At 38.6% G+C, this 17,134-nt stretch overlaps 1 protein-coding gene across 1 annotated transcript; it reads right to left on the bottom strand.

The window, feature by feature from the left end:
- Positions 1 to 2,394: 2,394 nt before the first annotated feature.
- On the bottom strand, positions 2,395 to 16,116 carry LOC118841982 (splicing factor 3B subunit 5-like). Its single transcript, XM_036749699.1, is given in 3 exon segments — positions 2,395 to 2,553; positions 2,555 to 2,699; positions 16,061 to 16,116. Coding segments are annotated over 3 exon segments (360 nt in total).
- Between the last annotated feature and the right edge of the window lie 1,018 nt (positions 16,117 to 17,134).

The raw sequence follows: 17,134 nt of genomic DNA, 5'->3' as shown, positions 1-17,134 counted from the left end.
GCTGCCTGTTCATGTTCCCAGCCAACTAGTTGACCCTTGAGCTTTTTATCAGGATATGACTGCTTATGGAGTAGAGAGTACTTTGTCCCAACTTCAGGGTCCAAGAACTGCTGTTTTCAGAGGTACTTCTACTCCACTATCACCCCAGGTTCTGTCACCGCAGCACTCCTCCTCCCCCAAGAACCACCAACAAGGACCACAATTCAGATCCAAACAGGGCACAGCAAAATAATCTGCCTTTGTGCCCATGAAGTGCTCCTTGCATTCCCTCTCTGATCTGCTGCTAGATTCCTCCCACTGTGTGAGATGGGGACTCGGGAAGCTGCTGATGCTGGTACTCTGGCAGCAGCCTCAGGAGCTTCCTCCTGCTGCTGCTGATACTGTCACCTCCTCCACCCCCAGAGCTGGCAGCTGGACTGCTCTGAACTCAATCCTGCAGTTTCCCATTAACCTGCTCTTTGGTGTTTGTGGGTTAAGAAGTCTGGTAACTGCCACAGCTCACTGTTTCATGGCCCCAAGACCTCTTCCAGCTGGCTGGCTTAGGGTCTGGTCTGTCCCGGTGTGGCCCATGCTGGGCTGCCCTCCACTCTCAGCACAGTGCGATAGACCCTTCCCGGCGACCATCCAGGCTCTCCTGGGCTGAAGATCTGTTTCCCTCTGCTATTTCTTGGGTTCTGCAGCTCTAGAATTTGTTCAGAGCTATTTTTACAGGTGTTTGGAGGGATTTCGGGTGGAGCTTAAGCATATCCCTGCTTTCCTGCTGTCATCTTGGCTCCGCCCCCTCCATTCTAATTTCTAAGGAATTATTTTCTTCAGTGAGCTTTTGGATCTCTTTTGCTATTATGCCAATTATACTTTTTAAGGCATTCTTCTCCTCATTTACTTTTCAGACTTGTTTTGCCATTTGAGTTATTCAATTTTTAACGTGTTATTTTCTCCAGTATTTTGGGGGACTCCTTTAGCAAGCTATTGACTTGTTTTCATTATTTTCTTGCATCGCTTTCATTTCTTTTCCCACTTTTTTCCTCTATTTTTCTTACTTGATTTTCAAAATCATTTTTGAGTTCTTCCATGGCCTAGGAACAATTCATATTTTTCTTGGAGGCTTTGCATATAGGATCTTTGACTTTGTTGTCTTCTTCTGGTTGTATGTTTTGATCTTCTTTGTAACCCAAAGTAAGATTCTATAGTCTGAATTTATTGTGCTATCTGCTCATTTTCCCAGCCAATTACTTGACCTTTGAGTTCTTTGCCAAAGTATGACTCTGCTTCCAGAGTGGAGAGGGCTCTGTCCAAAGCTTCAGGGGATTTGTGCAGCTGTTTACAGAGCTATTTCTAGGCACCTGTAAATTTTCAGTTCTTCTGAGTTGGTATGATCCCAAGAGAGGTGTTTACTCCTCTTCCAGCCTGCACCATGGTCTGTAAGTGGCTCCACATACTCTTTTCTGACTTGGAACTGTGAGGAGGACTTCCTCTTCACAACCACAAGCTCTGCCACACCAGCTCTTCTCCTCACCCCAGGACTGCCATCTAGGACTGTGACACAGATCCAAGCAGGGCAAAGGAAGAGAATCCTGCCTTAGCACCAGCAAAGATATCCTTACAGTCACATTCTCATCAGGGGCTTGATCCCCTCACTGTTTGTGGGCTTGGAGCTCTGGAAGCAGCAAGTACTGCTGCTGCCACTGTGGCTACCAACACCTCTGCAGCCCTGGAGTAGGAGCTGGCCTTTGTTTTTCTCTCACCCAGGCCTGACAGAGTTTTCCCACTAATCCGGTAAGTTCTTTTTGGCATTTATAGGTTGAGAAGTCTGGAAACCTCCACAGTTGCCAGTTATTCAGTTCCCTGAGCCCTGTACCAGCCACGTCTGTCTGGGCTGGACTGCTCTCTGCTCTCGGTACAATGCTGGGAGGAGGACGTCTCTGGTTTCCAAGGATTCAACAAGTGAACAGCCATGTGTGTTAAGCTTCCTGAGGATAAATCTTGACTGTAAATGTCTTTATAGGTAGCCTAATATTGCCTTTCCTTAACAAACCATCCTCTAGTCTACTGTCTCTGTCTCAGAAGGGGGTTTTTATTTTTGGGTGTTTTTTTCGTCAAAAGATTTTTAGCTTTATGGGGAGGAGATGAAAAATGAACACCAAAATCCAATACATTTCCAAGTTAATGTCACCATCTCCAAAGTCATTTCCCAGGAATTTGCTAGCCCTGAGGGCACCCCGTAAGCACTGTCCCTGGGCTCTTCTTAACCGAGGCACTGCAGCAGCAGGAGAACCACACTGACTTCCCTCGGGGGTCAGATATGGGCACAGGCCAGGGAGTTTTCAGTCCTGGAGGGGTGGAAGGTCAGAAAGGATACCTATGCCAGGGACATGCCTGGAGGGTGCCAGGGGCTCAGTTCTCCTCACACTTGTCAGCCAGGGGCAGGAATGGCTGCAACATCTTCTCCCTCAGTTTGAAGTGCACCAGTGCTTTGCTCTCTTTCTTGGAGATGGCAAAGTAGTTGAGGAGGTCGAAGTGGCCCATGTATGAGCAATATGCTCACCACCAAACACTTGGTGGTGTTGGCATGGCCCATGCGGATATATTTGGACTTCAGATGCTCCAGCTGACTGCGGCTGGTATAGCAGTCTGCAATGGTGCCAAAGACCACCCCAGAAAACCCCAGAGAGAGTGAGAGGAAACAGGAAGCATACCACCTTTATTTTTTGGAAGAGGGAAAGGGAAGGCAGGGCAATTGGCGTTAAGTGACTTGCTCAAGGTCACACAGCTAATAAGTGCCTGTGGCCATATTTGAATTCTGGTCCTCCTGACTCCAGAATGGGTGCTCTACTCACTGGGCCACCTAGCTGCCCCCTTTTTTTTTGGAAGGGGGGAAGGCAAGGACTTTGGGATTGAGTGACTTGCCCAAGGTCACACAGCTAGTAAGTGTCAAGTGTCTGAGTCCAGATTTGAACTGAGGTCCTGCTGACTCCAAGGTTGGTGCTCTATTCACTGTACCACCTAATACCCTCTGGTTCTTTTCCTGGGAGTTCCATGAATTTTAAAAATATATATATTTTAAAAATTGTATTTTGATATAAATAGTTTCTTTTATAATCTTACATATTTTACACATTTAAGCACATTATTTTTAGAGAGAAACCAATCTGCCAAGAGGTCTATGACAGAAAAAAGGTTAACACCCCCCCACACACAGTTGTTAGTATTCCTGCCTTTCTCAATTTGTCTTTTATTTACCTATGAGTTTACTTGTTATATCCCCAATAAGTCACTCAGTCAGTCCCTTCCCATGGATCTTCCAGGTTGTCTTGAACTGGAGATTTATTTCACGCTGTCATTTTGTGGGTCCTGTAGCTCTAGAATTTGTTTAGAGTCATTTTTACAAGTATTTGGAAGAGTTTGGGGGAAGAGCTCAAGCAAGTCCCTCCTTTTATTCTGCCATCTAGGTTCTGCCCCCATCTTCTTCCTTTCTAAAGGTTATATGACCACTGAGAAATGCATCTTTCTTCTTGACCTTTGCATTTGTTCTTTTCCACCATAGGTAAAGGGAGTAGAATGTCTGACTTTGGTCAAAAGACTGGCCCACAGAAATCTAGGAGTTAGAATCCAGGCCAGAATTTCTGCAGATAGTGCAGCATAAATAACTCTAAGAGTATGGAAAAGTCTTTGGAAGTGACCTTCAGAACCCTAGCCCAGTAGAATGGTTCAGCTGGTAGTCATGCCAAATCTGAGCATGAACCTGGGAGGAACAGTGCCATATAGAAAAATAGCTAGGTTTTGAGCCTACTGCTCCAGATACCTAAGATAATGTAGAAAACAAGTATTCTGAACAGTACAGGGCCAGAGCCCAAATCTTTCATAAAGATGCCAAGTCACCAAAAAAAGATGGAAAAAAAATGAGGAAAAGAAAACGAACTTGACTATGAAAGTTCCTATGGGAACATAATAGTGTCAAAATGGCTACATTTCAAGCCTCAGGTCTCAGGCCCAAAAAGAATTTCTGGAAGAGCTTAAAAGGGATTTTTTTTTGGAAGGGGGAAGGCAAGGCAATTGGAGTTAAGTGACTTGCCCAAGGTCACACAGCTAATAAGTGTGCCAAGTATCTGAGGCTGGATTTGAACTCAGATCCTTGTGACTCCAGACCCAGTGCTCTACTCACTGTGCCTTTTAGCTGCCCTTAAAAAGGACATTTAAAAAGCAAATTAGAGAAGTAGAAGAAAAATTGGGAAAAGAAATAAGAGTAGTGGAGGAGACTCATGGAAAAAAGAGTCAATAGTGTGGGAAAAGATATACAGAAATTTACCAAAGAAAATAATTGCCTTAAAAAAATAAAATTGTCCAAATGGAAAAGTAAGTACAAAAGCTCACTGAAGAAAATAATTCCTTAAAAAGTAGAATTGAACAAGTGGAAATGAATGACTCTATGAAATATCAAGATACCATAAAACAAAATCAAAAAATTTTAAAAGAAGTAAATGTGAAATTTCGCATGGGAAAAAAGAATTTACCTAGAAAATAGATCTAAGAGAGATAATATAAAAATTATTGGACTACCTGAAAACCATGATAAAGGAAAAACAAAAGCCTGGACAACATCTTTCAATAAATTATCAAAGAAAACCATCCTGATATATTAGAACCAAAAGGCAAAACAGAAATTGAAAGAATGCACTGATCATGTCCCAAAAGAGATACCAAAATGAAAATTCCCAAGAACAACATAACCAAACTCCAGAGCTCAGACATCAAGGAGGAAGTATTGTAAGCAAACAAAAAGAAACAAGTCAAATATTGTGAAACTACAGTCAGGATTACACAGGATTTGGCAGCTTCCACATTGAAGAACTTGAGGGCTCACAATATGATAATCAGAAGTCAAAGGGGTTAGGATTGCAACCAAGAATCACCTACCCAGTAAATCTGAATATAATCTCTCAGGGGAAAAAATGAATATTTAACTAAATAGATGACTTTAAAGCAATTCTAATTAAAAGACCAGAGCCGGATTAAAAAGAAAAAAAAAAAGAACTTTAAATACAAGACTCAAGGGAAACATAAAAAGGCAAAAAAGAAGGAAGAAAAGCTATAAGAAATTCAGTAAGGTTAAACTGTTTATGTTTCTATATGGCAAAATAATATTTGTAACTCTTAAGAACTTTATTTCTATTAGACCAATTAGGAGTATATGAAGAGAGTGTTGATATAAGGTGACTTTGATGGGATGATAACCCCAAAAACAAAATACAAGGGTGAGAAAGTAAATTACACTGGAAGAAGAAGGGGGGGGGTTGAATGGGGTAAATTATTCCACATAAAAGAGGCCTGGAAGAGCTATTATTATGGAGGGGAAGATGGGAGGTAAAGTTGGCAGGCAAAGCTTAAACCATACTATCATCAAAATTTGTTCAAAGGAGGAATAAAATACACACTCAGTTGGATACAGAAATCTATCTTACACTATAAGGAAGCTAAAAAGGATGGGGGTAATAGAAGGGAGAGGGGAGACTGATAAAAGGAAGGGCAGATTGGGAAAGATGGTGATCAGAAGTAAAACCCTTGTGAGGAGGGGGAATAAACAAGAGGAAAATACCACGGAGGGAAATATACAGTTAGTTATGATAACTATAAATGTGAATGGGATGAACTCACCCATAAAACAGAAGCAGATGGCAGAATGGATTAAAAACCATAGTTCTACAATATGCTGTTTATAAGAAACACTTCTGAAACAGAGAAATACAGAGTAAAGGTAATGGACTGGAGCAGAATCTATTATGCTTCAGATGAAGCAAAGTAAACAGGAGTAGCAATCATGATTTCAGATGAAGCAAAAGCAAAATAGAGCTAATTATAAGAGATAAGGAAGGAAACTATATCTTGCTTAAAAATACCATAGACAATGAAGTCATATCAATACTGACCATATATGCACCAAAGAGTATAGAGCCCACATATTTGAGGGAAAAGTTGAATGAGTCACAGGAGGAAATAGATAATAAAATTATACTAGTGGGGGACTTCAACTTCTCTCTCTCAGAACTAGATAAATCTAACCAAAAAAATAAATAAGAGATAAGTTAAGAAAGTGAATAAAGTACTGGAAAAGTTAGATATGGTAGATCACTGGAGAAAATTAAATGGGAATAGAAAGGCATATACGTTTTTCTCATTGGTACATAGCACCTATACAAAAATTGACCACATTAGTAAGTAAAAGCCTCACAAACAAATTCAGAAAAGCAGGACTAGTAAATGCATCCTTTTCAGATTATAATGCAATAAAAATTACATTCAGTAATGGACAATGGAAAGATGGATTAAAAATTTATTGGAAACTAAATAATCTAATCCTGAAAAATATGTGGGTCAAAGAACAAATCATAGAAACAATCAATAGTTTATCAAAGAAAATGACAACAATGAGACAACATACGAAAATTTATGGGATTCAGCAAAAGTGGTGATTAGGGGAAAAATCATATCTCTAGCGACTTACAACAACAACAACAACAACAAAAACCTGATTAATGAATTGGGCATGCAATTTAAAAAAAAAACCTAGAAAAACAACAAATTAAAAATCTCCAATTAAAGACCAAATTGAAAATCCATAAAATCAAAGGTGAGATTAATAAAACTGAAAGCAAATAAACCGTTGAACCTGTAAAAAACAACAAACAGAAAAATAACACTAAAAACAGAAAAAAAAGAAAACCAAATTACTAGTGTCAAAAATGAAAGAGGTGAATTTACCACTAATGAAGAGGAAATTAAGATAATTGTTAGGATCAATTTTGCCCAGTTACATGCCAATAAATTTGACAATCTAAATGAAATTGAATAATATATACCAAAATATAAATTACTCAGATTAACAAAAGAAGAAATAATATACTTAAGTAACCTAATCTTAGAAAAAAATAATTGAACAAGCCATCAATGAACTTCCTAAGGTGGGGGGGGGGGGACAGAACCAAATGGATGCACAAGCTAATTCTACCAAAGAATTAAAGAATAAATAATCCCAATATTATACAAACTATTTGGAAAAAAATAGGAAAAGGAGGAATCCATCAAATTCCTTTTATGACACAAGTATGGTGTGTATACCTAAATAGGAAGAGCCAAAACAGAGAAAGGAAATTATAGTCTGATTTTCTTAATGAATACAGATGCAAACATTTTAATTAAAATTCTAGCAAAGAGATTACAGCAATATATCACATGGATCGTTCACTATGACAAGGTGGAATTTATACCAGGAATGCAGGGCTAATTCAATATTAGGGAAACTAGCAGCATAATTGACCCTATCAATAACAAAAACCAACAGAAATCACAGGATTATCTCAATAGATGCAGAAAAAACCTTTGAGGAAATACAGCACTCATTTCTATTAAAAGCATTAGAGAACATAAGAATAAATGGAGTTTTCCTTAAAATTATAAATAGTATTTATTTAAAACCATCAGCAAGCATTATATGAAATGGGGATAAGCTAGAAGCCTTCTCAATACAATCAGTGGTAAAGCAAGGATGCCCATTATCACTTCTATTATTTAATATTGTAATAGAAATGTTAGCTATAGCTATAAGAAAAGAAAAAGAAAATAGAGGAATTAGACTAGGCAATGAGGAAACAAAACTATCACTCTTTGCAGATGATATGATGTTATACTTAGAAAATTCTAGAGAATTAACTAAAAAAACTACTTGAAATTATTAATAACTCTAGCAATGTTGCAAGATACAAAATAAACCTATATAAAGCATCAGTCTTTATATATATACATATATATATGTATATATATATATATACACGTATATATATATATACATATATATATATATATATATATATATATATATATATATATATATATACACACATATATATATAACCGATGAAATCCAGCAGCAAGAGATGGAAAGAGAAATTTTGTTTAAAGTAACCATAGACAATATAAAATACATGGGAATCTACATAAGCCCAGGAGCTATACAAACACAACAGTAAAACACTTCATAGAAATAAAGTCAGATCTAAACAATTAGAAAACTATGGACTTCTCATAGTTAGGCTGAGCCAATACAAAAATGACAATTCTATCTAAATTCTGCTTTTTATTCAGTGCCATACCAATCAAACTGTCAAAAATTATTTTGTAGAGCTAGAAAAAATAATAACAAAATTCATCTGGGAGAACAAAGCCTCAAGGCTATCAAGGAATTGGTGAAAAAAAAATGCAAAAGAAGGTCATCTGGCCATACCAGATCTTAAACTCTATGTGCAAGTGGTAGTTACCAAAACAATCTGGTACTGGCTAAGAAATAGAATGATTAATCAATTGAATAGATTAGATTCAAATTACATTATAGTCAATGACCTTAGTAATCTAATGTATGATTAACCTAAAGATCCAAGTTTTTGGAGCAAAAACTCATTATTTGGCAATAACTGCTAGAAAAAACTGGAAAACTGTATGACAGAAACTAGGTTTAGACAAACATCTCCTACCATATACCAATTTAAGGTGAAAATGAATGCACGATTTACACATAAAAAGTGATACCCTAAGCAAATTAAGACAGCATGGAATAATTTATCTGTCAGATTTATGGATAAGGGAAGAATTTAGGACCAAAGAAAATATAGAGTATTACAAAATATAAAATGTATAATTTTGATTATGTAAGATCAAAAAGATTTCGCATCAACAAAATCAATGCAGCCAAAAGTATAAGGGAAGCAGAAAACTGCAAAAATACTTGTGCAATGAGTATCACTCAAATAAGGCATAAATAAGGCATAAAAAAGGCAAATAAGGCATAAAGCCTTATTTCTAACATATATAGAAAAGTGTGTCAAATTTATAAAAATACAAGTCATTCCCCATAGGCAAATGCCTAAAGGATATGAACAGGTAGTTTCAGATAAAGAAATCAAAGCTATCTATAGTCATATAAAAATGCTCTAAATCATTATTGATTACAGAAATGCAAATTAAAACAGTTCTGAGGTGCTACCTCACACCTATCAGAGAGGCTAATATGACAAAAAATGGAAAATGTTGGATGTTGGAGGGGATGTGGGAAGACTGAGACACCAATGCACTGTTAGTTGAGTTTCATACTGATGCAACCATTCTGGAGAACAATTTGGAACTATGCCCATAGGGCTATAAAACTCTGCACACCCTTTGTTACAGCAGTACCACTTGTAGGTCTATATCCCAAAGACATCTGGAAAAAAAGAAAAAGGACTTATTTGTATAAAAATATTCATAATAGCTCTTTTGTGGTGGCTAACAATTGGAAATCAAAGAGATGCCCATCAGATGGGAAATGGCTAAACAAGCTGTGGTATATGGTTATGACGGAATATTACTGTGCTACAAGAAATTACAAGCAGGATGATTTCAGAAAAACCTGGAAAGGTTTACATGAACTGATGCATAATATCATGAACAGAACCTGGAGAACATTGTACACAGTAAAAGCAATATTGTTTGATGAGAACTGTGAATGACAGTTTGCTCAGCAATACAATGATCCAAGACCATCCCAAAGGACTATTGAAGCATACTATCTGCCTCCAGAGAAAGAAATAATACTGATTGAATATGGACTGAAAAATGCCATTTTTCACTTTCTTTCATTTTTTCTTGAGTTTTCTCATACAAAGTCACTAATATGGAAGTGTTCTACATAATTGTACATGTCCAACCTCTATCTGCTTACCATCTCAAGGTGGGGGAAGGGCAAGGAGGGAGGGATAGAATTTGTAACTCAAAACTTTAAATAAAAATGTTTTTTTTCAAAGGAAGTATTCCCTGGAGGTATTGGAAGAAATGCTTATATGTTTATCTAGCTATAATTTAAAAGTAAATATTCCATTTTAAAAGATAATTTATGTTAAATGGTTCAATGAATATGGTGCCTAGTCACTGCCTCCTTAACAATTAGATGAACACAGTGGATGGGGGCTTGAGATACTAGTTGTCACAGTGGATTTAGTTCTGGGCCTGGAATCAGGACTGAACTTACATCCTGCCTCAGTTTTTACTAGCTATGTGGTTCTGGCAAATTATTCAACAGCACCTACCTCACAGGTTTGTTGTGAAAGATCAAACAAGAATATTTGTAAAGCACTTACCCTAGTGCCTGGAATATAGTGAGCACTACATAAATGCTAATTGTTGTTGTTGTTGTTGATCTAATAGACCCCACAGGGGTACACCTTAGAATGGTGAAAGGAGATGTAGCAGAACTAGCCCTCAGAGAAGAGATTAGAGAATACATGCAATAGTCCTAAAACTGTCTTATCTTTTCCTTAACCAAAGGGCCTACAGTTGGCTTCCAAAACAATCTACTAGAGGAAGGTATAGTAGTAAGGCAAAATTCATGACCTCAGAGAGGGCCATGGACGTCTCTGAGTGGTTCAGAATAGCAAAGTATAAGAAATTCTCTCGGTAGAAGGCAGAGGAAGTAAAACATTTATTTAGACACCATAGGATCAAATCCAAGGACCAATGCCCCCAATTTGATACAGTAGCAATAATATTCCAAAATCAGTAAGCCCACCTCACTGTAGTAACAAGGAAATTTTAACTAAATATTATAGCAAGGAACCAACCCATACTTGTAGCTTCCCCTCACTGCTAGGGCCTTCCTATAAAAGATCACTCATGAATCCTAACTCTCCACTCAGCACTCTCTCTTGTAGCTCTGCTGACTCCAAGTTCCTTGATCTCCACAACTCTCTCTTGTTGAGCACTCTCCTCTCCGCTCTGTACTCTCTCTCGATGCTGACTCTCTGCTTCTGAATCCTGCAGCTCTCCACTCTGCTGCTCCCAGTTCTGCTGCTCCCAGGTCTGGGCTCTCTTTTTATACAGTCCTAGCCATCATCTGATTGACTAGAACTCAGTGCACATACTGTTGGCTCTGGTCTTAGCAGCTCCCCTTAGGGCCTTGAGGGCATCATGGCATCATGCCTCTTGCAAACTAGCAAACTAGTTTGCTAACTAGCCTGGGACCTCACAGCTAGTTAGTGAAAGGGTGTGGGCCTGTCCTTAATCAGGCCTTCTTTTGTTGGCCCTACCTGAAGCCTATTCAATGGACAGGAAAGATCTTTCACTTACTGATTGGCTTTACATGGGGCAAGTTTGTTCAGACTATTTCAGATCTTCTCTATAGTGTCTTAGCTCTAGTTAGCTTGAGCTCTGGTGATTGGTTCTTGAGTTGGCCCCTCCCCTTAGGACCCTGGGAGGTTCACATCCACATGGATTAGGTTAATACTAAATGGGGTTTGGGCCTGGGGCTTAGCACCTAGTAAAGCTCACTGAGATAAATTGAGTCACTCAAAGAAAACAAAGGTCATTCTCGTTACAAGGTCATCAAAGACTCCAGATTCAAAGATTCCTTAGTGCTGAGAAGGACTCCAAAACAAAGACAACAAAAAGTCCACTTTGCTTGCCATTACATTTGAAAGGCAAAACTCATCAAAAGTACTTGATTTCCTCAGCATTCCAAAAGAGAAAATAGTAAAAAAAAAAAGTTCCAGCCTAATTACCATAACAACGTTAAGTACATTACTTCACTGTCCACGGTAACTTTTATCATAAGGCAGTTACCCTGGTTTTCTCTTTCAATAATCTATTTTGTTTTTGCTATTATTTTTTCTTAGATAGTAATTGCTATCTCTGCTTTTTTGAGTTCAGCTGAAGCAAAAGAATCTTTCTTCTATTCCAAATTCTGCTTTAGTCTTTACAAGTTTCTCTTAAACAACATAGTATTGATTCTGCTTTCTAGTACATTCTTTTATCCACTTCTATTTTATGTTCGAAAACATCCCATTTTCATTCACAATCATTATTGTAATTGTATTTTCCTCCACATTACTCTTTCATACATTTTTCTCTACCTCCTCATCCTCCTTTACAAGGAAAATGCTGGTCATGGAACAGAGGCATGTTCCATCACTGTTATCTCTGCTTTGTGCAATTAGCTTCCATTATACTATCCTTCTTCTCTTTCCTTCATCTAGACCTCAATCACACATTCCTACCCTAGCTTTCTTTCCTTTTAAATGACTTTTCTTTATTCTTTCTCTTAGGTTAGGGCTTTTTTGTTTGTGATTAATCCTTCCCTAAATATACCTTCCTTCTTATTACCTTTCCCTCTTCTTTTTCTCATTTCCCCATTGAGCTGAATGTATTTCTATACCAAAGTATGTAGGTATGTGTGTGAGTTCTACTACCTTTAGCCAGTTTAGATGAGAGTGAAGTTCAAGTGCTGCTTGCTCTCCCACTCCTTCCTCATTTGTAAGATTACTTATTCTTCCTTTTTTCTCCTCTAATAAATCATTTTTCTCCTCTTTCCTTTCTTCTTTTAAGACCATTAAAACATAACAAACTTACTCTTGGACCCTCTTTGTGACTACTGACCACTTATGACATCAGAGTTCTGAGGTACTCTTATGTCATTCCCCTCCATCCGTTTGAATGTTAACTCTTCATCCTTATACAGTCCCTTCTGGTGGTTCATTTATATTTACTTTTTTAAGTTCGTCTTTACTTTTGTATTTATATTTTAAAATTTCTACTCTTCTCTCATCATTTTATCAGGAATGTTTGGAATTCCACTATTTCATTAATGGTCAATCCAAGGGATTTTCTATGCTAGGATTACATTCAATTGTTTTGTTTTGTTTTATTTTGTTTTGCATTTTGAGGTGTCAAATCCTATACTCTGATCTTTTACAATGATAGCTACTATATCTTATGTAGTACTGACTATGGTTCCTCATTACCTGAACACTTCTTACCCCACCCCCACCCTTGACTATTTGCTATACTTTTTCTTCGATGTAGAAGCTTTAGATATTGACTTGTGATAAGCTGTTAATTCTCCTTCCAAATTATTATTCCCATAGTTCTCATTTTTTTTTCAATTTTTCTTTCTCTTTCAACTGATTTACAATACTATTATAAACTCCTTTTTAAAATACTTTTTAAAAGTTTCTTCTTAGAATTCTAATTGATCTTGTGTTTAAGCTTTTATTTTTGTTCGTAGGTATTTTGGAATTATTCTTTTCTTTAGAGTCTGCATCTTGGGAATTTTTGCCTTCATGAAAATTCCAATCATTTTTAATCGTCATTCTTTCAATCTTGACTTCCGGGATTGAGACTTTATGATAGGAACAAGTTCTGTATACCCCTAGTGAGACTGTCATGATCTTGTATGATACTGGCTAGGATGCTGACATTATGTTCTTTCAGTTTTGAAAGCTGTCTTCTTCATTGATCAGGGGGTGATTTGAGTTATGTATCTCAGCCTTTTGACAAGCCTTATGCAGTCAGATCAAGGGCACAGTCTGACCACTGACCTTTTAGACTTTCCCAGCTCCAGGTTCTCATTTGTGTCTAGGCAACACAGCTATAGATTTGGCTCTAGGGTAAGGGGAGAAGGGGAAGGTTGCATTCCAGTGAACAGATATTGTTCCCTGCCACGGTCAGCTAACTGAAAGGCTCAGGAGATTCGAAGTGACTAGACTGCTGAGCTAAATCCCCAATCTATTCCAGTAATGCTGCAGTTTGAGTCCTGTTCTGAACCCTACACTGAATCTGGAATGTACCCTGGGAGACCTCAGCCTCCTGGTTCATCCTTTTTCGGAGCTCTGGGGACTAAGTCCTCCATACACCTCCTCTGGGAGATTCCACATTACTGGCCTTGGCATGGGACTATATCTACAAACTACTTTGGGCTACCCAGGAGTGGACTATTGGCCTAATTCTATTTGGAACTTTGGGAGCTGAGTCCTTGATCTGTATCCTCTAGGAGACCTTGTGCTGCTTGCTGGCCTGGGACTGAGGTAAGAACCATTTATGTCTCTTCAACCAGTGCTGAAAGCCTACCTCTGTTTTTGGCTTAGGTTTGAACCAATGACCTGCTCTGGGAAACTCTGTCACATTGCTTGTTTGGAAACCTGGAGGTTGAGTCCATGATCCTGGCCTACCCCATTCCATAGTTCCTGCTGTTTATTTGCTTTTGAGTTCAAATTAGTGATTTTGTGCTGTAAAAATGGCCTGCTGTGGCTTTTTCCTCACTTTGATTTCTTGATCACTACTCAGTTTGGCAGTGTTCTCAGATCTCTGTGCAGCTGTGGGCAGAGTTGGAATGCATTGCTTCTTCCTACTCTATCATTTTGGCCGATTGCTTGCTGATGGCATCTTAGGCTGCTTTCAGATGCAGCTAGCACATGGGAAGAGATAATTCTTCTATAGTCATCACTCGAGTCAAGAGTATTGTGTTCAGTTTTGGGCATCACAGTTTAGAAAGACCATGAACCAAATAGACAGCATAAAGAGGATGTAGACATTTGAAGAGCAGAAGAATAAATGAATGATTAAAACATTCGTTATGTATTTATTATGTGTCTGCTATTATTATATGCTAGAGATATACATGTCAAAATGGGGAACACTAGTGCAACTGTGGATTCTTAACTTAACTCCCTCAGAAGAAATTTGATGATGTCTGAAGCCCTATAAGAAGGGAGAACAGAGCCATTTGTGTGGGCCTCCAGAGATGGTGTTGATGAAGAGACTCCAGGCAGCTGTAGCTAAGGAGCCCTCCAGCTTGTAAACCTGGATGTTGAGATTTTGTTGAACTCTGGTAACTGTGTGTTGGGATTTAATCAGACAAAGTCTGTTGATGTTTGTAATTTGTTTGCATTTTGTTTTGAAGTTCAGGGTGATGGTTTTTTCCCCTGAACTAACTGAATGATATTTGAATTAAAAGTAAGCTTGTCAACCCCTTCACCTTGCTTTCCTTAATTAAGCAGATCAGAAGAATCTATGCTGTTGGCAGCTTTCTGGGTGCTGGCTGTGGGTGAATCTTATACCCCCACCGAAGCTGCTAGCGGGATTGTTGAAACAGACCTGCTTACAAAAAGGGAAGGCTTAGTTCACATGTTTTTGAGTCGGCATGGTTGTGACGCCCTTTGACCCTGAAGAAGTGTATATAAACTCAGAGGTTAATGTTTTGCCTTTGGGGGCACACTCATTGAAAAAGGTTGGTGATGGGATTCTGGGTAGCCTCAAGAAGCCTCCTGACTTTGAAAAGCTAGGTATTCATGCTTCTCTGTGGTAACTATGTATGTACTGTGATTTGATCAGACAGATAAAAGCCTGTCTGTTAATCTGTTTGTAATTTCTGTTTGTATTTGCTCTGAAGTTCAGGGTGCTGGCTTTTCCCCCTTAACTAAGTGAATGGTATATGTATGTTTAATTAAAGTAAGATTGTTAACCCCTTAAAGTTGCTTTCCTTAGAAAAGCAGATCAAAGGAACTGTGCTAGCAGCCCTTCTGTGTGCTGGTGTTATTGGTCATTCCCCTCCACAGCAGCTGCTAGCAACATTGTTGTTACACATATTCATTGAATAGCAGTATAGCAAAATGCATACGAGAAAAGCTAAATGAATCATAGCAGGAAACACATGGTAAACTTTAATTGTTGGCGGGGGTGGGGCGACTTCCATGTACCACTAAGAGCTAGAGAAACATAAGCAAACATAAACAAGAAAGCAGTGAATGACCTGACTCAGATATTAGAAAAGATAAACAGAATAGCTATCTGGTTAGAGTAAGTAATATATAAATGCTTTTCCCTTTTCCATAGGGTAAAAAAATGTTCCACATCACTAATGATTGGTGACATGAAAAACAAGCTTTGAGGCTTCATTTCACACCTATCACTTTGCAACGCTGACACAAATTTTTAAAAAATTACAAATGCTGGAAAGATGCCAAGAGCCAAAATGGTAGCATGCAGTGAGCATTGTTGCTGAGCTCCCCTGGCCCCATCTTCCAAGCAACCTTTTAAAAATGTATCAAATCATACCATGAGAGGGATGACCTCCCCCCTGACAAACACATGAAAGAGTCACAGTAGCTCATTTCTACAGCTCAGGATAGCTTAGGAGGATAAAACGGGAGGTCTGTGACACTCAGGGTTGGAGTTATCTTGGAGCATCATGGGGTTTGCATGGTGGTACCCGCTGTGGAGTTTGGAGACAGCAGTAGCAGTGGCAGCATTAGGAGTACTCAGCATCTAAGGAGAGTAAAGGGAGTAGTCAGAGATACATTACAGGGGACCCTTTTTGTTAGCTCTGGGTATAAAACTGGGCACTCTTTAGCAGCTCCTTTGCCCATTAACTAGTTCTGAGTCACAGTTCCAAGGCAGAAAGGAACAGTTACGATTGGGGGGATTATATTCTAATATGGAGAGGGAACACATGCAGTGGCTAGCTCTGGGAAATCACAAGGAGAATGATGAGAACATAAGGTAATTGATTTACACGTCCTTTCCATAGTGAATAGTAATAACATCCCCTGTGACTACTCCCCCAAACTTTCCCTCTGACTCAGAGATTTGGACCACAAATGTGGCTGCTTTTTTAGACTCTAGGGTAATACTATGTATGTGTACTGCGGCATCCCACAAGCCCCATTAATAGTCAGCCGGTATATTTAATGAAATCTTATCAAACACGTTATTCAAATGTCATAGCATAAAGCGTTGGTCTAAAACATTCCCTTTGTAAACGTGGGGGTACACAGCCCTACAAATACAGAGTGTATTCAGGAAAGTGGGCACAAAGTACAATGGTAGTGAGGTACACATATAGAGAACACGTGAACAAGGCAACTCAGAACTTCAGAAATATAGGGCCTCAAAAACTTCTCTCTTCAGAACTGTAGGAACTCTTTTTGTAAAACCCTCTTGAACTGCATCCCAGGGTGTGGCACAGATGGACTGACAACTCATAGCAGGTGACATTTCTATTGGATAGCTTATCTGTTGCACTCCTTGGGCTTATTCTTCAAAGAACTGCTATAGTTCTTACTCCTTCCAGCTTTTAGGGATAGCAGTAACCGTTGAATGGGCTACTATTATGTTCTTTTAGAATGAGTAGAAATCCTTATCTGAGATTTGGTAAAAGTTCCTAAATTTCTGCTCCTTCTGACCCTTGGCTCTTAAATTTTTCATCTTTCAGGCAGGAGGGAGGAGAACAGAAGCATAAATTCTCATTTCAACAACTTGCCCTAGTTCAGGACTAGATCCTTTT

The sequence above is a fragment of the Trichosurus vulpecula genome, chromosome 3 (assembly GCF_011100635.1).
Source record: "Trichosurus vulpecula isolate mTriVul1 chromosome 3, mTriVul1.pri, whole genome shotgun sequence".
Taxonomy (NCBI): Eukaryota; Metazoa; Chordata; class Mammalia; order Diprotodontia; family Phalangeridae; genus Trichosurus; species Trichosurus vulpecula.
This window is presented reverse-complemented; position numbering and strand designations above follow the sequence as displayed.